Source organism: Gasterosteus aculeatus, chromosome 7 (assembly GCF_964276395.1).
Source record: "Gasterosteus aculeatus chromosome 7, fGasAcu3.hap1.1, whole genome shotgun sequence".
In the NCBI taxonomy this organism is placed as follows: domain Eukaryota; kingdom Metazoa; phylum Chordata; class Actinopteri; order Perciformes; family Gasterosteidae; genus Gasterosteus; species Gasterosteus aculeatus.
The window spans coordinates 21,105,589-21,127,034 of NC_135694.1; the positions used below are offsets into that span (position 1 = coordinate 21,105,589).

At 42.9% G+C, this 21,446-nt stretch overlaps 1 protein-coding gene across 6 annotated transcripts; it reads left to right on the top strand.

Moving 5' to 3' along the window:
- Window positions 1-80: 80 nt before the first annotated feature.
- thoc2 (THO complex 2) lies at window positions 81-21,284 on the top strand. 6 transcript variants are annotated; one of them, XR_013468073.1, is made up of 39 exons: window positions 81-300; window positions 2,436-2,491; window positions 2,750-2,841; window positions 2,958-3,009; window positions 3,127-3,197; window positions 3,523-3,644; window positions 3,743-3,876; window positions 5,017-5,177; window positions 5,312-5,404; window positions 5,681-5,836; window positions 6,376-6,548; window positions 6,693-6,888; window positions 6,975-7,013; window positions 7,148-7,278; window positions 7,432-7,533; window positions 8,203-8,287; window positions 9,023-9,116; window positions 9,227-9,307; window positions 9,421-9,517; window positions 9,849-9,966; window positions 10,066-10,245; window positions 10,351-10,515; window positions 10,759-11,034; window positions 11,485-11,626; window positions 12,904-13,061; window positions 13,204-13,332; window positions 13,434-13,565; window positions 13,677-13,861; window positions 14,472-14,647; window positions 14,821-14,923; window positions 15,075-15,460; window positions 15,626-16,705; window positions 17,165-17,200; window positions 18,133-18,258; window positions 18,467-18,530; window positions 18,635-18,780; window positions 18,950-19,026; window positions 20,305-20,351; window positions 20,438-21,284. XR_013468073.1 is itself a non-coding variant. In XM_040180631.2 (39 exons), exons 1-38 carry the CDS (start codon window positions 236-238, stop codon window positions 20,330-20,332), a joined length of 4,686 nt encoding a protein of 1,561 aa, XP_040036565.2. In that variant the 5' UTR covers window positions 81-235; the 3' UTR covers window positions 20,333-20,351; window positions 20,438-21,284. The 6 variants fall into 6 exon arrangements, 4 of the variants coding, with proteins under 4 accessions (XP_040036565.2, XP_040036566.2, XP_040036567.2 ...); XM_040180631.2 differs by having other exon boundaries at window positions 15,626-15,684; XM_040180632.2 differs by having other exon boundaries at window positions 15,626-15,684; window positions 20,441-21,284.
- Window positions 21,285-21,446: the final 162 nt, after the last annotated feature.

The following is a 21,446-nucleotide window of genomic DNA, read 5'->3' on the forward strand; positions in this document are numbered from 1 at the left end:
ATGCATTTTTACTTGTTTAAATTCTGATTTTAAAATAGTTTCACTCAACTGAGGCCTGATGTGCACATTGATGGTAATATTTCCACTTACTGAACACAAAGTCCCGAATTAACAAAGCCCTCGGAGAGCCCTCAATGTCCCACCATGCAACAGTGAGCTAGCAGCGAAGCTAACCACCACATTTGACCCTGTGTGTGCCATGACGATTTAGACATCCGGGCTGTGTGTATGGAAGATGGCGACACTTATCCTACCTTGTGAATGGATCAAAAACTGGGAAAAATCAGGCAAACTCAAGTTGTGAGTAGATGTGAACCTTAGCACAGTGTCAGGGGTTGCCGTGGTTTAGCAGTTGTTGGCTCGTTAGCAAACGTAAAAACGTAGCTAGCATCGCTATTTCAGGCTAATCGTGTAAGTGTGTTCGCTAGTGCTAAGCGGCAACGTTAGCACGCGACACAAAATATTTCAAATGGCCTGGTAACGTTTATTCCTCTTAGAAAAATAAACATATCTTCTAAATACTTAATAAGACCGTGAATACAGTCGGACTGAATCGTTTAATGGAGAGCAGCCGCTACCCACTTAATGTAATAACTTAACTCACGTTAGCTAATGTTACATGCATGCCACTAAGCTAGCGTCCAACCTTTCCTCAATTTGTAAACACCCTGGCTAGCAGAGCTGAGCTAGTTAGCGTACATGTAGCTCACTCCCCGGCTGCATCGATTTATATGTCTTAGCTTCTTTATTTAGGTGAATTTTATGCCACAATGTAGGTGGCTAGTTAGCCAACGGATGATATAAAAACAGTTGAGGATAAGTAACCGCAATGGTTACTACGTGGAGGGAAACGACTGATGAAGTTAGCTTGCTCTACTTCTAACGCCATTTGTGATGATACAAAAATATCGGATCAAGAATAGTGTGGTAACGGTAGTACAGCTCCCGCTAGAAGTTAACTAACGTTAAGCCAACATTGAGCTAGCTTGGATATATGTGTATCCCATCGGTTGGCTAACTGCCGTTGGTGACAGCGGCGCAGCTAACGTTACATTTCTAAAACGTTACACATTTTAGCGCTCGGCGCTAACTGACCGCCGAGCATCAACAGTGCAACGTCCGACCCACCGATGCGAACCAAACGTTAACGCGAAGCGGCTGCGACGCACTAGAAACCGGGCCGGCCCGATTAATCCAACGTGTCGTACGCGAAAAAAACGTGTCGTGACGTTTTAGACTAATTTTTTTTGAAGCGCAGCCATCGCGTCCCGGCGGGGACACAATAGGCTCGTCCACAGTTACTAGGCCTTGCATACATAAGGAAGGCCTTCCGTGAGATCCACAGACTCAAACTATCTACATTCTAGTGGGTTTACGTAAAACTTTGGCAGAAATTAGTTTCGGATAATCGCGCCCAATTAGCCAGCACCATGTAAGGTTTTAACGTACGTTACGTTTATTTAACAGATTCGTAACGTTTCCCTTCTGCCTGTCTGGCACATACATGATTTCTGAGATACCTCATGTGCACTGATTGTAAAAATCCTTTAGTAAACCTCACAAAGCTGGACCGATCTGAGGGGATGCTGCAAAGCCTCAGTCAATACATTCGTCGCAAATTGCTAAATATATCTTTTTCTGTTGAAGAAATAATTATGTAGCATAACACAGAATATCAATGTTTTGGGGGGTATTTGACAACGGTGTGTCTCTGCGACGCAGTCATCATTACTCTTGTTTGAGGGTCACATTTAATGGCTTAATGTCAACAAACCTCACAGGTTCCCTCAGGATGACATCCTGCACAGTAGCATCACTGGTGGGCATGTGGGGATAATGAAAAGTTCACAGAATGTGTTTGAACAACAATTTGTAGTATAATTAAGGCATTTTCATCACTAAACGTCTCAATGTTATTGGGACATTTGGCTCTGCGTGTGCGTTTATGTATCTAACAAGTATGACAGTGAAACAACCAGATGAACCTGCTTCAGGGTGTTAAACTGATCCCATGCTGCGCCTCTTAACAAGTGAACCGCTCCAGGATATAAACACCGTCGTGTGTTGACCTTCGGGCCCTGACACACGGCTGTCAGTTTGGGGCTGTTGAGCCTCTCTGACTGACCGTTGCATGTACCATAGTTACCGCAGTCTATCTAGGATTGTCCTTTTTTTTTAAACATACATTGTGCCTTCTCAATGTCTTCATCAGTCAACCTTTGTCAGCACCAGCTACATTGAGCGTTCAAACAGATAGCCTTGATGTTACAAGAACATTTGTGTGTGTGTTTGTGGATGTTTATCACCAGGGTTAGGGAATTGAATGAGCTGTATGAAATGAATTTGTACTGTGTGTAATGTATGAGTAGTTTTAAAAGCTATGCATTGTTATGTTTAAGTAATTTAACTTACTGAAATGTTTATTTCCTTCATAGTGTACAACTCTGCAAAGAACTCACAGAGAAGACTGATCATGGAAGTGAGATTAGAGGCAAGACCTTCATTTTGTTGAACTATCACTTTCTGTTCGTACTTTAGTGTATTTAAACATGCCTGTCGTACACACATACATGTGGTATGGGTGGATTGAAATTAATATATCACTAAACCTTAAATTGGCACCCAATACATTTTATATTTTTTGCCAGTTATATTTGTTGATCATTTTATTATATTATAAAAAAGTAATTCTCAACATAACTAAACACATCTGAATCTCTCACTTTGTCTTGTCTGTTTACCCCTCCAGATATACAGGCAGCCTTATATGAGGTCTGCTGGCAGGTTGTACAGGGGAACCTGAAGTTGGACCTTGTTGTCAGCACCCTTGGGGACATGATGGTATGTCATGATGGCTTTTTGTTTTCCAGTTAAAACAATAACAAACCCAGTATGCCTTTAAAGAGCCAGTGCTTTTATTCCTGTAAAATATCTGTGTGCCTCTATTTTTCTTTCAGGAACTCCGAGATGACATGCCATCAATTTTAGCAGATGTGTTCAGTACACTAGGTAAATTTGTTTTTATGTTAAACATGGAATTATTGTTTCTGAATTGCTGTTTTACCAGTTAGTCAAATATATAAACAAAACTTTGCATAATATCTTCTTTTATAATATTTTTCACAGATTTAGAGACTGCTGCACTGGAAGAAAAAATCAAACGCGACCATTACACACAACTGGTGGGAGCATGTTTGGTGAGGAGACTATTTTTGTTGTAACATCACAATATTTTATATAACAGACCTTTTTTGCACCTAAAATAGATACAGAAGCTGCCTGAAGAAAGCTATTTGTATCACTAGCTTGCATGACCTAAGCTTTGGCTTCCATTTCACTGTTGCAGCAGAGTTGCATGAATAAAAAATGTCTGTGTCCCATATGTTTGATAGTTTAGGTAGTATGTAAGAATCGTACAACTTTGCTTGAGGTTTACACCCTGATTTGTATCGCAGATGAATAACTGATTTCAAAACTCAGTTGTGTAAGAAATGAATGAATAACACCTTTTTTTCATTTCAGTTTTTTGTTCCGGATGCCATCCTGAAAGAGAGGCTGGATCCAGAAACCCTTGAATCTCTTGGACTTATAAAACAAGCTCATCAGTTCAATCAGAAGATTGTAAAAATCAAGACTAAACTATTGTAAGTAGATTTTTTTTATTAGATATTTTTTTTCATTGTGCATTTTTATTAGCGATAAACATATAAAGTATGGATTTCATTCTTGTGTTTCTTCTCAGTTACAAGCAACAGAAGTTTAACTTGCTAAGGGAGGAGAATGAGGGCTACGCCAAACTAATCACCGAGCTGGGCCAGGACCTCTCAGGCAACATCACCAGCCACCTTGTCCTGGAGAGCATCAAGTCCCTCATAGGTACCCCACAAGTCTTTTTCTAGTGGACTGCATCGGATGTGGTGCCTTTAGCTGACATCTACGGCCTTGTTTAATGTCCACTCCTCTTTAAATTCCATTAGCACACAAGAATATCCTTTGCCCATTAGCTGGAGACCTACTCGTGTTGACTAGATTTTCCATTAGGGCTGTCAAAATTGCTCAAAAAGGACGTTTGAATATTCGTTTTAAAAAAAGACAGATATTCGAATATATTCGGTTGCGCATTTGGCACGTCAATAACAGGACAAATGAATACAACGAGACAACTACTTGTATAGTTAATTTTTGTTCAAGCCTATTTAACAACATATTACCTGCACAACTAAATAAATTAACTAATGGCCACGACCGCAGATCTCTCGCGCTCTCTCACTCTCTTTAAATGAACAACAACAATAAACAAATGCAGAGTGCTGATCAACAGTTTTGTGCAAGCGATTTAATGTCCCGATTCTTGTCCCAAATATGTCAGGCTTCATTCAGTGATTGAAAGTTTTACAGTAGCGGCATTGACCACTCCGAGCGAGTTGTGCTGTAAACACGGTACTTTTCCTTGGCATGAAACGGCAAATAATCAAAGCAGTGCATGAAGCTGTTGTAGCCGATCTAGTCTAATTTATTCATGCAATATACAGTCAGTAGTCAGGCGCACACCCACCCGCAGACAGTCGCACTGCCGTTTTTTATTTATTTATTTTTTTACATTTGAATATTTATTTTCACATTTGAATAGTTGTTTTCAACTACTATTCAAATATATATTCAAATATAGAATATTTGTTGACAGCCCTATTTTCCATTATCCATACAGTGTTTCCACTAGGTTCACAGCTTCAGGGGGGCAAGACGGTAGTCAGGCGAACGGTTCGGCCAACCGACGTAAGTGGGGGGTAGTTTGTCCGCATGGACATATTTGCACATTCAGGGCAGAACTGCTGTGCGCTGGAAAAGAAGAAAACATGGTTTGGTTTTTTCTACCACACTTTTTCAGGGCAGGGGGGCGCCCCCCTGTTATAATGGTTGGGGAATCAGTGCTATATATTCATCGGTATCATGTATATAGTAAGAAATGTTTACTGACTGTTTTTCCGATGGCCTCGCAATATCTTTTGCCTGCAGGGTGTTTCAACTTGGACCCTAATCGTGTTTTGGACATAATCTTGGAGGTGTATGAGAGTCGGTCTGACCAAGATGAGTTCTTCCTGTCTCTCATCAAATCCTACATGTGTGAGCCACTCACCCTTTGCCACATCCTGGGTTTTAAGTTCAAATTCTACCAGGTGAGGATGACAAATCTTGCTGATCAAATGCACTTAAAGTGATCATCTGTCCAATAGCCCAATATGCGGCGTTGTACCTGTTGTGGCCCAATCGCAAGGGGTCAAATAATTCATTTTATTTTGTCTTTATTCAGGAGCCCAACGAGGAAACCCCCAAGTCACTTTACCACATTGCTGCTGCCCTGCTTCACCATCACCTGATAGAGCTGGAAGATCTCTATGTTCATGTAAGTACCCACCGAGTCCAGCCACTAGTCACATGGTCCAAAAGACATCCCCAATCCATTTGGGAAAATTAGTTTTGCAAATCTGACGCTATAATGTTTCCAGGATGTTTCATGTGGCATTGTGAATACATTCGCTACATGAAAACATCAGACATTTTGTGTCAAAAACACAATTTGTTTAGTTATTTTCCTCAAGATCAAATATGAATCCTCTGTAGTCTCCACAGTATTTGCCCAGACTGAGAACGCTGCCCGCTTGTTGCTCTGTAATTCCAGCTCATGCCAGTAGATGCCACCATCATAGAGGAACACAAACGAGATATTTCGGAGGCCAAGCAGATCGCCCGCAAGCTGGTCATGGTTGTGTTGCCGTCAGAGAAAAGCGAAGACAAAGACAAGGAGAAGGAAAAGGAGGAGGAGAAGAATGATAAGGTATCAAAGCAATTGTGAATATAAGTGTGTTCTCAGGGAACGCCGCAAGTCTGGATGAATGTTGATAGCCTGAGGATTGAGAGTGACACATGACCAACGGGAGCTTCAGCAGGACTGACAGAAAACTTTTAGAGGCCTATTTGGCTTTCAAGTTACTGTAGACTGCAACTTAAGGAATTACCTTCATTATATTAGCTAGATGTTGTGGCGACGGTGACGCATGGAGTAGAGAGGGTGTAGCTAACCCTAACCGCTGGGATGCGGCCCATCGAGCCCTGGCTTCTCCGTGTCCCATGTCGAAGTGTCCCTGAGCAAGACACCTAACCCCTAATTGCCCCCTGGGCAAAAATGTAGAAAGCCATGGGTTAAAAATGCAATGTAAGTTGCTTTGGATAAAAGCATCAGCTGAATGACCTGTAATGTAATATTACATTTTTTTGTCTGAATAGTTGCGTTTCAATTAGATAAACAATATTGGATTGTGCGTTTGTCTGGGTGTTATAAGTATGCAGTCAGTTGCCTCCCTTTGTGCCCCGCAGCCCCCTGACAACCAGAAGCTGGGCCTGTTGGAGGCGTTGCTTAGAATTGGAGACTGGCACCACGCCCAGAGAATTATGGACCAGATGCCGTCCTTCTATGCTTCTTCGCACAAGGCCATTGCGCTGGCACTCTGCCAGCTTGTGCATCTGACGGTGGAGCCTCTTTACAGAAGGTGCAGATTCTCTTTTTAAGGTCCATTATGTGTAGTCAGTCCCAAAATGCACAAGTAACTTTTAATTTTTACACAACTCAAGCTGTCCATTGCCGATATATTTAATGAAATGCTGCTTCTGACGCACTGTTGTGTTGGTCACAGGGCCGGCCTCCCAAAAGGGGCAAGAGGATGTGTAATACATCCACTGAGGAACAAGGGGGCCCCTCGGCCAGCCGAGAGCTTCGAGGACCTACGAAGGGACACATTTAGCATGATCTGCTACCTGGGCCCTCATCTCTCCCATGACGCAATTCTTTTTGCCAAGATTGTGCGTCTGGGCAAAGGTTTCATGAAAGAGGTACAGCACTAGCCCAACTAAATTACTACATCTGCACTACAGCTGTAATCTCTTTTGACTTATATTCTGTGTTCTTTGCTTCTCAGTACCAAAGTGATAGCAGATCTGATGTCAAAGAAAAAATGGTGGGTATACGATTAATACATGTCATTTTGAAGAATTACCATGGATTCATATTTAAAGTACAAATGCTGGTTTTGCGCTTATCTCTGTAGAGTATGTTAATGTGAAGACCTCAATTATTGTTTGATCACTGCAGGAAACCCTATTGAGTTGTTTCCTGAGCATTGCAGACCAGGTTCTACTCCCTGCCCTCTCTCTGATGGAGTGTAACGCGTGCATGTCTGAGGAGCTGTGGGGTCTCTTCAAACTCTTCCCCTACCAGCACAGGTGAGTCCCGCACACACAACAAGAGTGGCTCTGTTACAATAAGGAGTTGTGTGACAAAATGTGTGGAAATTTACAACTGCTTACAGTCATCATCCTGCCCGTGTTTGTTAATGCTGTGAATCATAAGCCACTGTTTTAATTGTGTTCCCTCAGGTACCGGTTGTATGGCCAGTGGAAGAACGAGACATACACCAGCCATCCACTGTTGGTCAAAGTCAAAGCTCAAACTGTAGAAAGGGCCAAATACATTATGAAGTAAGTGATCTTGCAGAGCCGAGTGTACCAGCACTGTTGAAGCATCTGTAGCTTTAGTAGGTTTTTGATGTCTCCAGTGAAGACACCCGGTCAGAAGACGTGTCCTTCTAGACTACGAGCTTCCTATTGTGTGTGTGATGAAAATGTAGCTTTTCTACTTGAACAGACTTCACCACTGAAGAGTGCTTTACATGGAAAAGTTTAGACTGATTGAGAGTGCCCTCTATTTATTGAAGCCCGGTGTCTCCATGCAATTTAATTTCCAAGCCAATTTCTGACATTCCTCGCAGTTTTGTGCTTTGAAAATGTACTGCTCTGTATTTTCACAGTATCACACATAACTGTACCGTCCTCTTTGTTAAGTCACCTCTAGAGGGTGTAACACTTAATCCTTTTGGACAACAAATTGAGCCTTGAACATACCACATTTCCAAGCCACCTTTTCTTTGTCCTTGTGCTACACGGAAGCTTCCACTTAATTGCTGGTTGAATGGAATTTTACTCAGAATTACTCGGCCAGCACATAATTTGTTCTGTAGATGTTCTGTAACAAATCAATCCTAAATCTTTAAGTGACTTCTTAGGTGCTGTGATTACAGTGCTCTTTGCATCATCTTCTGTTTTTAATCTACTGTCTCCCGACTTGTGTTTTTTTTTCCCTCTCCCTAGGCGGTTGACCAAAGAAAATGTGAAACAATCTGGAAGACAGATTGGCAAGCTGAGCCATAGCAATCCTACCATCCTCTTTGATTATGTACGTTTTTTTTTTTTTTTTTAAACAATCTCGACAAACTATGAAGACAAGTTAATTCCAGATTTTGCACCGACGAAAACATTCCAAGTCACGGCCTTTGGCAATTGGAATCATTTTGACCTACAAACTAAATTAACTCATTCTGCCTCATTTAACATAGTATGATAATAAATAGGTAATACACTCTAGCAAAGTACCATGCTGCAATATATCCTCACATACCTGCCCATAACAGGGAAAATAGACAATTTTCTAAGTCTAAACAGTATTGATGATTAATGTAATCCATTGAAGAAATAAATACCCCAGTGCCTGCTGTATTGACTGAGAAAGTAGATTCTTACTGCTGTACGTCACTACACAAGCTCTCTTTCAGTCAGGTAAAAATACAATCTGAACATGTAAATGAAGCAAAATATTGTTACACATGGATAATATATAAATAATTGCCCCTAGTGGTTTAACCCCTACTTCCATCTGCCTGATCAAATAGACCGCAGTAAATTGTGCCGAGAAGAAAAACTTTGGATTTGGCTATTGGTGAATTTTACAGCTTTTAGGTCAGACGGATTATACACAATGTGTCTGTACTTGAAACGCTGTGCATCACTACAGTGGATGTTGTAGTTTGAATGCACAAACACCTTGAGGATAACTTTACGTTATGTTTGTTTGGCTATATGTCCTGTTGTATTAGTGAGATCTCATCCCCTCCACTATGCGCTTGTGTTTCAGATGCTTTCTCAGATCCAATGGTACGACAACCTAATCGTTCCAGTGGTGGACTCCTTGAAATACCTCACATCCCTCAACTACGATGTCTTGGCCTGTATCCTAAACTATTCAGTCAGTTAACATATGTGTGTGTGTGACTGTGCTGTTGGACGCAGTGGGGGATCTATTTGCTTTCCATGTTATTCCACTTAATTCGGTGTTCAGATTGCATCATTGAGGCTCTAGCCAATCCGGAAAAGGAGAAGATGAAACACGACGACACCACCATCTCCTCGTGGCTTCAGAGTATGTGAAATCGTAGTAACTCTGCAGTAATTCATTTGCACGCAAAAAGAGAGGAACAGTTTCATTTACTTAAAATCTGACCTACACCTGTACACCACATCTTGTCAACCCAGGCCTGGCGAGTCTGTGTGGAGCCGTGTTCAGAAAATACCCAATCGAGTTGGCTGGCCTTCTTCAATATGTCACAAATCAGCTGAAAGCAGGGAAGAGGTAAGTCGCTCTAAATGACAAAATATCACAGTCCGAACACCACCGAGCCCTTCTTATGCCAAGCGATGTCTAGTAAATCAGGAGACTACTTATTATTCTGCTAGATTCATCTTAATACTTATATTAAATTAAGCCATTGACGTTAATCACATCACATGTTCACAACAGAATATTGTAAATTAATTCAAGGAGGCGTTTAACTTCTGTCTCAATTATATGTTACATGTGGCTGCTTTGGGAGGAATGCAAAGTGTTCCTTTGACACTCCATGCGTCGCCCCTGCTGCATCCTTTGATGCGCATTGCTTTATCCATCCCTCCTCTGCCGGCAGTTTTGACCTGTTGATCCTGAAAGAGGTGGTGCAGAAAATGGCCGGCATTGAGATCACCGATGAGATGACCTCAGAGCAGTTGGAAGCCATGACTGGAGGGGAGCAACTTAAAGCCGAGGTAAGTGGACACAAGTACGGTCACAGTTTGCAATCTCTCGTGAACAGTGCCGCCCCTTAGCTCAGCCCCTTTTCATTATTGATGTGCCTTCGTCAACAGGGGGGCTACTTTGGCCAGATCAGGAACACTAAGAAGTCATCGCAGCGCCTGAAGGATGTATTGCTCGACCATGAGTTGGCCCTGCCTCTGTGTTTACTCATGGCCCAGCAACGAAACGGTGTGGTGTTCTTAGAGGGCGGAGAGAAGCACCTTAAACTTGTTGGTCATCTGTATGACCAGGTATGCACCCTCGCTCAAAAAGTGTCTTAACTATTGTTACTATATCGGCCTTTAAATATTCTTCAAAAGATGCCTTTTTTGAGATGTTTCTTTGTACTCTTGCAGTGTCACGACACCTTGGTGCAGTTTGGTGGTTTTCTGGCCTCCAACCTTAGCACTGAGGACTACATCAAGCGGGTTCCCTCCATTGACATCCTGTGTAATCAGTTCCACACTCCACATGATGCTGCCTTCTTTCTGTCTCGGCCAATGTACGCCCATCAGATTTTGGTGAGTGGACCACTCCGTCAGATCCGCATTGTGCCTCATTTCTGCTACTGAGAATGATTCTGTTTGTTAAAATGATTTACTCCACTAAGATTTTGACAATTTGAATTCACGTTGTTTGACCCCTAAAACGGAGCAATGTGCTGCTGTTATTTCTCACCTGTTTGCCTTTCAACTGCCGTAAGGCGGACGGTGCCCTGTGTGCGTATGAATGCAGCCCTGACTTTACGCTCTCTACACACACAGTCCAGGTACGACGAGTTGAAGAAAGCAGAGAAAGGCAACCGGCAGCAGCAGAAGGCACACAAGTATGTGGCCGCTTGTGAGCAGGTGATGACACCAGTGCACGAGGCAGTCGTGTCACTCCACCCGGCACGGGTCTGGGACGACCTCCGCCCGCAGTTCTACGCTACCTTCTGGTCCCTCACCATGTATGACTTGGCCGTTCCGCATTCTGCCTACGAGCGTGAGGTCAACAAGCTCAAGGTCCAGATCAAGGCCATCGAGGAGAATCCAGAGATCGTAAGTCTTTGGCCCACAGCCATTGCTAAACACCCAAAGATGATGCTACTCTCACCATTTTGCGGACGTGCGTGCGGGCGTGCGCACATGGCGGGGCACAATTGCTGTGTGCAGAATTGTAGACATGAAGAACAAATTGCAGACTTTCTTGGGGTGGTGCTTCAATGGTAGGAACACTAGACACTAGAGTTCAACAAAACAAAAATGATATTTAGAAAAGTTGCATTAAGAAAGTTGGACCTTCAGAGTGATGGATATATTTTGATTGATTCATTCATTAGAGCTGAGGCGTCCACACTTTTTGGGCTCATTGTCTAGGCCCCCCACCATTCCCCCTCGGCCGGTCCTGTTCCATTCGCCCAATCACTAACCAGGGTTTCTTTTGAATGAAATGAAATGTGTCCGTTAGTAATCAAGGATATGTGTGAACGTTCTTTCTTTCCAATGTAGCCCATGAATAAGAAAAAGAAGGAGAAGGAGCGCTGCACTGCCCTGCAAGAAAAACTGCAGGAGGAGGAGAAGAAGCAGCTGGAGCACGTCCAACGGGTTCTGCACCGCCTCAAACTGGAAAAAGACAACTGGTTGATGGCCAGTAAGTACCTCTTTGCCATGCCAGTGACACTATTGCTGCATCTTGTACATGTGTGGTCTTCCACAAGGCCGCGACTGTGAGAAGACAATAATGCATCTATTTGAGCGGATCTTTGATCGACACAATACTGCTCAAAAGTTAGTCTGGACATCTGAGAGGACTTTTGAGTTGTAGAAAGAAATACAACCTTTATGTTATTTATTGTGAATGGATTGTTTCCCTCTTGTGGTTCAATAATTCAATCATTTTAATGAAGTTATTCTCCCCCCACTGTGGGAACATTGCATTAACAGATTTTAATCATATAATTGCTCTTCTTTTGGAGGTATATTTAAAATGAAATGATAGATTTTGTGTCTGAAAAATACTATATATGTGATATATTCATCTAATATGAATACATCAGGTGGCCCCTGGTTTCATAAACAATTAACGTTTTTAACAGGTTGAGGGAATTGATTTTCAGTCCAGACACAATAGGGCTGTTTTAGTAATAAACAGGGGTGCAAACTTGTCACCTTTTGGCGAAATTCGCCGTTTTTGTTTCAAAATATGTCATTTGTGTGATTCATGTAGATCTGCAATAAAAATATTTTTTGGGGGGGGTCCGGTCCTCCAAGTAATCTGCGAACGCAAGCTGTCATGAATATTTTTTCCAAGCTTGTTCGTTTGGCCAACTCGTGTCATCATGTCATCTCCGGGTCTATAGCTGCCTAGATGCCGTAATAAACAGGAGTGACGTTGGTACGCTGCAAGAACGTCAGTCTTTCTAACGTAGGCTAACGTGCTAATGTCAGACAGTTGGCTGACAGACGCCTCGCAAATCACATCAACCATTTTTGCTGGTTACAATAACGGTGTTATCGGATAGTACAGTACAAAATTCTAATAAACAGAAGTAAAAAAAAAAAAAAAAGAACTAGCTTCATTTCTCATTTCCCTTTCCCTTGTTCGGAAAAGGATCAAAGACAAGTTAAAGGGGTTGTGAAAGTTGATAACCATCCAAGCTAAATAGCCGCAGCTTATTTGTGTTTTACTGGAATAACATTGAAGGACATGCAAAAAAAAAAAAATATATATATATATATATATATCCCCCGAGGGGGTTTGGATCTTTGTCACCTTTTTCATCCCTGATGAGTTTGCACCCCTGAATAAATGACAAAGCTGATCAAGTAATTTCCCTCTCCACAGCATTAATATTTGAAAAAAATAAAATGTCCAATGGTAGTTAACGGTCTCTTGTTACTAACTCAACTCTTAATGCTTTCCCACAGAATCTACAAAGAATGAGACCATAACAAAGTTTCTGCAGCTGTGTCTGTTCCCCCGCTGCATCTTCTCGTCCATCGACGCGGTGTACTGTGCACGCTTCGTTGAGCTGGTCCACCAGCAGAAGACTCCCAACTTCTGCACCCTGCTGTGCTACGACAGGGTAAGACGCGTCTGCACAAACTAAACTAACGTAGGGGTTCCATCAAATCAAAGCCTTAATTGGCACATGGTTGCTTTTTCCCAATGCGGCACATTTTTGAAGCACTTTGTCATCCAACACACTCCGTTGTGTCTCTCTGCAGGTGTTCTCCGCCATCATTTACACTGTAGCCAGCTGTACGGAAAATGAGTCCCATCGCTACGGACGCTTCCTGTGCTGCATGCTGGAGACGGTGACCCGCTGGCACAGCGACCGTGCAACCTATGAGAAGGTGGTCCATCGCTACAACTCCACGCCTTGTATTGTCTTGTCTCATTTTCTGGTGTCGGACGAGTTGGGAATTAACATCTCGTCTTACTCGTGCGGCCATAGGAGTGCGTCAATTACCCCGGCTTCCTGACCATCTTCAGAGCCACGGGCTTCGATGGTGGGAACAAAGCAGATCAGCTGGATTATGAGAACTTCAGACATGTCGTGCACAAATGGCACTACATGTTGACGAAAGTGAGCTGCCCTTCCTTATCATTTGTTTCCCTCTGGAGTATTCTGTCGAGATAATGTCGGTTTGGGCTCTGTGGAAGGTGTGTGCTTACCTCTTGTCTCTGCTCCGTCCAGGCTTCAGTCCACTGCCTGGAGACGGGAGATTACACGCACATCCGGAATATTCTCATCGTTCTCACCAAGATCCTGCCCTGCTACCCCAAAGTCTTGAACCTAGGCCAGGCGCTTGAGTGTCGCGTCCACAAGATCTGCCTCGAGGAGAAGGATAAGAGGCCAGACCTCTATGCCTTAGCAATGGGGTAACACAGCATTGTGTGCTGTTCAGCTCTCTGTGGAGCATACAGTTAATGTTTATTTGCATGGTTAAAAAGAGAAAACCTTGGAAGATGGGTTCTCTGGAAAAAGTGTAGTTTGCATTTAATTTGTTGAATGTATAGACATTTTATTATAAATATTGGTTAAGACTCATAGAGTGGCATTAGGGTACTAACACAAATCTATGAGCTTTGTTAGGAACATTCGCTGAAGTTAGTGAGTTTGCAAGATGGCCGATGTGTTGGTATTTGTTGGGATCTAGAGCGGAAGTGGGCTTTTTTTTTTTCTGCGATCCAATTTAGATTCATAAAGTATATTGGGGCGGTATTTTCAGGGTGGGAAGCGCCCCCCTGCTATAATGGGAAACAGTCCAGTTGCTCTTGTCACTCATCTACTTGATAACACATTTATGAAAAGATTCAGGAAGAAATTATTTTTGGTTGAAGTCCGTACTTAATGAGATTGTTGTATCCACCCATGAGGGTCCAGTCTCCTCTTTAGTTATAGTCTGCAGCGGAACGGATTCCAATGTGTAACACTTGCTCTCTGGAAGTTTTGTCCTTGCCTTGTGCAAATCCTTTATGCATCTTGCAGTTATTCAGGTCGGTTGAAAGGCCAGAAGGTGCACATGGTCCCAGAGAATGAGTTTCACCACAAGGAGCAGCCAGCCCGCAGTTCCACCCCAGCCAATCAACAGAACGGCCCCGGCAGCACAGGCAAGCCTGCCACCACCACAAGCAAGACGGAGGAGGGGACGTCCGAGGATGGTGGTGAGCGATTAGAACACTACGATTTTGTTCACAACCAAGGAACCGGATACAATGTGGTTCTGCGATAGTAGCCCTACGTGCCATAAAACTATTGGGGCTTGAAATCCCGATATGCATGTCAGTTATGTTAATAAATCCTGTTCTCACACACTTCCTGATTGGTTTCTATGCAGATCGGGGCAAGGATAAATCTCAGGGGAACACAAAGCCAGTGAACAAAGCCAACAGTGCAGCGGCCAAAGTGACCACCAGCAACGGGAACGGTGCTCTCAACAGGTCAGTGCCCCAAGAGCCGACAAACAAAGCTCAGAAACACCATTCAAAACCGTGACGGGGGGGTGTCGTGTCCGACTAACCCTCCAGTAGGGTGTAATCAAACGTTTTCTGGAATTTACATTTACATTTTGAATTTCTGGTGCCTTTGCAGCACCAAAGCCGTTAAAGAACGGGACGACAAAGAGAAGAGCGGGAAGGAGAAAAAAGAGAAAAAAGAAAAGACACCAGGCAGCACTCCCGAGACAAAGGCAGAGAACCGTCGGGAGAAGCAGAGAGACGAGAGAGCAGGGAAGGAGGAGCGGGTGGCACGCGAGGGTAAGGAGAAGACCCCCAAGGCAGACAGGGAGAAATTGAAGGCGGAAGAAAAGGGCAGCAAAGACGACAAGGCCAAAGCCGGCAACGGGGAGCCAATGGAGCCGCCCAGGGAGCGTGATGCCATCAAGGAGTCCAAGAGCAAGGAGAAAGGAGACAGAATCGCAGTGGCTGGGTCCCTAAAGTCACCGGTTCCCAGATTGGAATCAGCCGAATCTGAGAGGGGTACGGCGCCGTCCCACATGCACTGTCTTTAAAAGTATTCACCCCTTTGGGCTGTGGAGGCTTTTCTTGTTTTTGAGTTTGCATAGGATATTTAATTACATTGGTGCAACAACTTAAGGTGGACCTGCAGCTAAATTAAACACACACTTCCGTATCGTCTTCCAGATCACAAAAGACGAAAGCTCGACAGTCACTCTTCTCCGTCCCACTCCTCGTCTGTTAAGGTTAGTATGGCTTGAGGAAGGCTGTGCCAGTTTCTTCTCTATCTGCTGGAGCGTTGCCTGCCGTTGCACAATCCAGCAGCCCCGAAGATCACCCAGGAGAGTTGTCGCACACGCAGGCATCCGGAAATCCCAACCAAATCCATGGGAGTTGGAAATCATTCCATGGACATGATCGGCATTAATGTTTTTCAGAATTGGGAGAAACGAAAACCCATCAAAGACTTAGTCAAGAGAATATTGTGTATATTGAGTATTTTCATATTGAAATATGTATCTATTTTCATATTAATGAAAGCAGTCAGTGTGCCTTGGGAAGAAAGAATTTTTTTTAAGCATTTCTACTATATTCCTAATGGATTTTTTGCTTTTTGAGAATAATATCCAACCTGAAGTAAAAGAGTTTGCCGAAATCAAGAGCTTTCTGCTTCTCCAATGGCATTTCTTTGGTTTTTGGCACCGAGAGCACTTTTTTGCTACTTCACATGGTCTCAAAGATTATTTTTTTTTTGCCCCATTTTTGAGAGCGGAGAAGATATCCTGTTAAAGTGAAGTCAAGTGTTTTGCGTCCCTCCACAACGTGCCCGGATCCAGCGGGGAGTCAGATGCAGGAGCGCCTATCTGCTACAGGAGCGCCCGTCTGCGGCAGCTGAGTCATCGACCCCCTCACCCTCCCCCCGTTTGTTAAAGCGGGCTGCATGCCGACGTCACTTCACACGATGCTCTGCAGTCAGTCCTGCCGGCCCCCTGCGAGGTTATCCGTCCCCACTGCTACCAGCCGTCGGCTTCCACAGCCGCACTACCTCCTGGCAAACTGAAATCGACGGAGAAAATGAATGTCGCAGTTTTGAATCAGCCAAAAATGCAGAGGAGAGTAAGCCTGCCGCCACAAAGGGAGAGAGTGAGGGAAAGAGCGGGCGATCCCGGTTGGAGCGTTGCAGCGGCCACTGGAAGCTTGTGATAGGTCTAAATTTTACCGTCCACCAGAGAAATAGGCTCCCTGTGTCTAATCCATTCCTGAACTGTAAGTGACAGCAACCGTTACGTATGTAGGGATGCAGTCCAGCACATTAGGTGATTTGTTTCTCACACACAGGCACACGCATTTCACATTATTTAACACTTGATTTAACACTTGCACTTTGAAATAAGCAAATATAAGTTGAGCTGTAGGACTTTTCTATTATGGTGCCTGATATTGCAGACATGTAGTAACATGACTAGCAGTTATTTCTTATATGCTCAGGGTTTCCTATTAGTATTGACATTCCAGATGTTGAGCTTATGAACTCTCCTTTATGTCATAACCTTGTCAAAGCCTTAGTCCTTGAAGGTCAGAGGTCAAGGGAGAAGTATGCTGTTGGTCCGGCCAGCCCCAACTCCCCCGCATCCCCCCTCTCCTTCTTCCGACTGCTGTCTGACAACCTCCTTCCAACCCCTCACCCCCTCCCAGCTCATCTGTCATCTCCATTCATCCCTACAGGACAATAGCAACGAACCCAAGGAGTCAACATCCAAGGTTGGAACTGACTCTGCTCCTCGTACTTTCTCTCAGACTGCTTGTTTTCTTTGTTGATGTGCTGACAAATGAACCATTTTAGATATCTGTGTTTTTCTTCCATCTTCTCCCACCTTGTAATAAGGAGACTTGTCCTTTATAAAACATATTTGAGTAGCATTGCTTAAATGTTAATGTTTTGGCATAATTTAGGCCCAGATTGCAGCAGGTATTTCATGATCGCCAAACTGTTGTAGGTCTCATTTTGTTTAGGTTATGTCTATGAATACTTGTTGGTTACACAAGCTGACAGATTTTCAATTAACTAACCTAAACTAACAAAAAAAAAAGTATATGGTTTGGAGGCATCCGTGTATGTGGGTGTGTTTGTGTCATCGCTGCACATCTGTAGCCGACACGTTCATTCCTGTGAGTGTCTTTGTGATTCGCTGTTGTAACACAATGACACATGGGCTACTTTGAAAACTGTGGGGGTCAGATTTTACAACATGACTTAAGTGTTTCCCACTGTTTATGGAAGATTATTTCCAGATATTGTCAACCTGAGCCAAAAGTTGTCGTCCATCTGCTTCCCTGTTGAGTCCTGCTTTCACTGGACGTTATCAATAGTCCTGCAGTAGCAGCAGCACCAGTTGGACTGTGATGTTTGTTAAATCAAATTAGTTTGGACACAAGGAACTGCAGCAAGCAAGTTTGTGCTTAAATATCTTCTGTTTTTTTCTTAAGGATTTCCAATCTCATTAAGCGATGACTATTAATGGATGTTATCTGTCAATATTTATTAACTGTTCGGATCCACACGGTTCAAATTTCAGTAGTTAGTTTCCACTTTAATCATGTTGGTTTATTTGTCTTTTTTATTTGTCTTCAGTCCTGACAGCGCACCAATATCGGTTTTGTCTTGTTCGGTTCATTTGTAATTGCCTTTACAGCACCACGCCAACTACAATTCAGTTACCCGGTCGAAGAGCAGAGAGAGGGAGATGGAGAAGAAAGATTCAGACAACACACGATCCAAAGAGAAGAAGGAAGAAAAGGATCGTAAAGAAAGGAAGAGAGTTAGTATTTAACAAGACCACTGCACTTTGAATTGGGTTTTTGGAAGCGTCCTCAATTAGAATTTTAAGTCTTGGGCTTAAAGCATTTATATTGGACTTAAGGAAGCAACAAGGAATAGGCTCAATGTTTTCATGTATGCTCTAAAACCAGTCAGGCTTCTTTGTGACCACCACTGAGATTCTGATTGTCGCGTTGTTTCTCTTTTAGGATGCTCTCAACGAGCTTGAGACGAGCCTGGAGTCCAAACGTCGGAAGGATGAGAACGGAATGAGTATGGGGCTTTCTTTTTTGTTGTTTTTTTGTTGTCGCCTGACAAAGCCGCTCCCTCCAGCCAGTACAGCTTAACTGACAACGAGCTTGGCTTTCTCTTCTCAGATTCCTCCAAAAACAGCAAGAGCACGAGTCCTTCCTGTGACTCTCCGCTTTCAGCCGAAAAGGAGAAGATCAAGAGGCCCAAGTCCTCCAGCAAAGAGAAGGCCGAGTCTGTGAAACCCGAGCGGACTTCCTCCGGAGGCAAAAAGGTCAGATGCACCAGAGTGACCCTGTGTCCTCATCTCTTTGTTGGCAACCTGATCTTTACTTTAGTCCTCCTGTCCCTCGACACTTTAGTTGCAATGTCTCTTTTCGCTGTTTGAATAATAGATTTAGACATAATTTAGTGCTAAATGTTTGTACTTTGTGTTGCAACAGGAGTCCAGACACGACAAAGAGAAATCTGAAAAGAAGGAGAAGAGGGACAGCAGCGGAGGAAAAGAAGAGAAAAAGCAATATCCTTAAACGTAGAGTGACACGTAAATCAAAATTCCGGGTGAGTTTTACTGCTTAGTGTGACTATTTAAATATTTCAAGGTTTCATTACTTTCGCAATTGTATTTCTGTAACGTCATTGCTGCACGAGATCATCTGGGGTTTCCTGCTTAGCTTGAGCCCGCGTTTTGCCGTCATCACTGAGCCGTGAGGTTTTATATAAACACTGGCGTTTCAACACGTGTTACACATCCAACAGCTACACAGAGGACACACAATGATCACTGATGATGAAACACATGATCGGAGCAGTTTGCGCGGCCACATCCGCAGTCCTCAGTGACTGCGAGGACGTCAAATGAAAGGCCTGAAATCGCATATGAGGATGATTTTTTTAATATTGTGTAGATGGCCTCAGTACGAGGAGCTACAAAAGATCCAAAGTGCATCGGTTATCTGTCCCTTTGAATGTGCTTACAGAAGCACACACAAGTAATTACTCTCACTGCCAGAATCGCTGATAAAGTCCTGCAAGTTGAAATCTATAAGTATCTGTTAGTTAATTTAGAGAGCAGATTAAACCCGCCTGTCTCTCTGCTCGCTGGATTGGTAGTTCTTGAATCAATTTATTATTGCTGTTCTTCCACACAGACGCACTGCTGACCTTTTTATCTACCCGTTCTGACAGTGAGATTAATTACAAAAACTACGTCTTGGTGCTTTTTATCTCACACGGCCAGCAAATCCTAAAACGTTGGCGGAATCTTTCAAGTAGGATTATTATAAGAAAAACTGGTCACATATTTGGAATATAAATGTACTTTCTTGCCTAAAAAAGTATTAAGAGTACCAGCTTTTTCTTAAAAATCACCGTTTTCTTGAGGGGCAGAGCTGACAATGCTGAGAAATAAATTGCAATTCCACCTAAAAATTAAACAAAATGAAAACTCTAATTTGTGTGTGGCCATGAACGCAGCTCACGTGATAAAACACGTCAAACTGTTCCAATCATTTCTCTTGAATTGGATCTTGTGATTCAGACATCTCGAAGAGCAAACGCTGCTCACTCACTCGCTCTCCCAACAAGCATTTGTTTCCTCATTTTGTGAAATGTAAGAAAAGAGCGATCATGCTGCCGACTCAGGTCCCGCCCTCTGACATCACAGCCGATCACATCTGGCTGCTTTGAGGCTCGTTCCTCTTCTCTGACAAAAACAGAGTTTTGTTTGTGAAGGGACAATTTCCACTCGTCAGCGTTCGGTCTTTGATTAATTTCCCACTTCCCTTAACAATCATACCCATAAATCCTCTGACAAGCACAGATAATGTGCACTAATCAGTGAAGGTAAGACGCATTCTACTTCTTTGTTAACATCTGTCGATGCAACGCCAACGTGGTATATCACACTTTCTCTCCTCTCTGATCCACAGCAGAACTGGAGGAGCTGTATTTTTTTCTTCTTCTTTTTTATCTGCAAGACATCTGCAACTCCATCTCTGTGCTGTGTTGTCAAGTCCTCCTCTCATTTCTGCCCGTGTTGTTTTGCTGTAAACGCCCCCCTCCCAGGTGTTGTTAGCTGTAGTTATGGCAACTTCTCACTATACGGTAAACCAACCGAAATGTTTTTTTTTTGTTTCTTCAGTATGCTGCTCTGATCACAATGTCATTATTCTAATTGGAAAATAGGTTACTGTATGAAATGGTCACTTGGTCAACACCTGGTCGTGGATTCAATAATCTCATGCTTGAAAAAAAAGTATTTTTTGTATGTTGTCAGGCTTTGCTTTTGCTGGTTTTATTGGAGTTAACATGCTTTCCATACTCACTTACCTCATATCCCCTTTTGAGATACTTAGATACTTTTTATTTATTTATCTCCACCTTTTAATCCAAGTAAGTCAGTAGACAAAAGTGAGTTAAGTGATACAAAGGACCAGTTTGTATATTGTGTACAATAATAAAGAGGGTAACATGAAATTCACATCATGTTATTTCTTTTTTCTTTTTCTTTTTGATGTCCCACACAGTCCTTTTGTGATTTTGTGTTGATCAAGTTTTTACATAATTTATAAAAATGCCAGTTCAACCTTGACTCAAATGTAGAATTGTAAAGAAAAATTTGACAAAAAAAATCTCACACTGTACTCCAAATACAACTGTTTCGAAATGACTTTTGGAGTTTTTATCTGCTGTACTCAATGAGTGTAAGCTTTTTTTTTTTAAACAAAAGAAAAAAACAAAACAATAAATGATAGTTTTCCTAGTGTGTCACTTTGATATTGTCTCCTTCTTTCTTTGTTTCTACACGGCGGGAACGAGCGTTTCAAATCACTTTCTTTTCCTATCGTAGACCACTGGAAGCTGCATGCTGGCGTTTCTTCTCAAATTGCTCCACGCCGTCACACATCAGGCTGTTTGTTACTTCTCTATGGCAATAAC

Bases quoted from the DNA above. Each gene is read 5' to 3' on its own strand.
- thoc2 (XM_040180631.2), top strand. From the start codon at position 236: ATGGCGACACTTATCCTACCTTGTGAATGGATCAAAAACTGGGAAAAA. The intron at 9,117-9,226 runs GTATCCTAAACT...TTCGGTGTTCAG, and splicing joins CAACTACGATGTCTTGGCCT to ATTGCATCATTGAGGCTCTA. The intron at 14,648-14,820 runs GTGAGCGATTAG...GTTTCTATGCAG, and splicing joins GGGGACGTCCGAGGATGGTG to ATCGGGGCAAGGATAAATCT.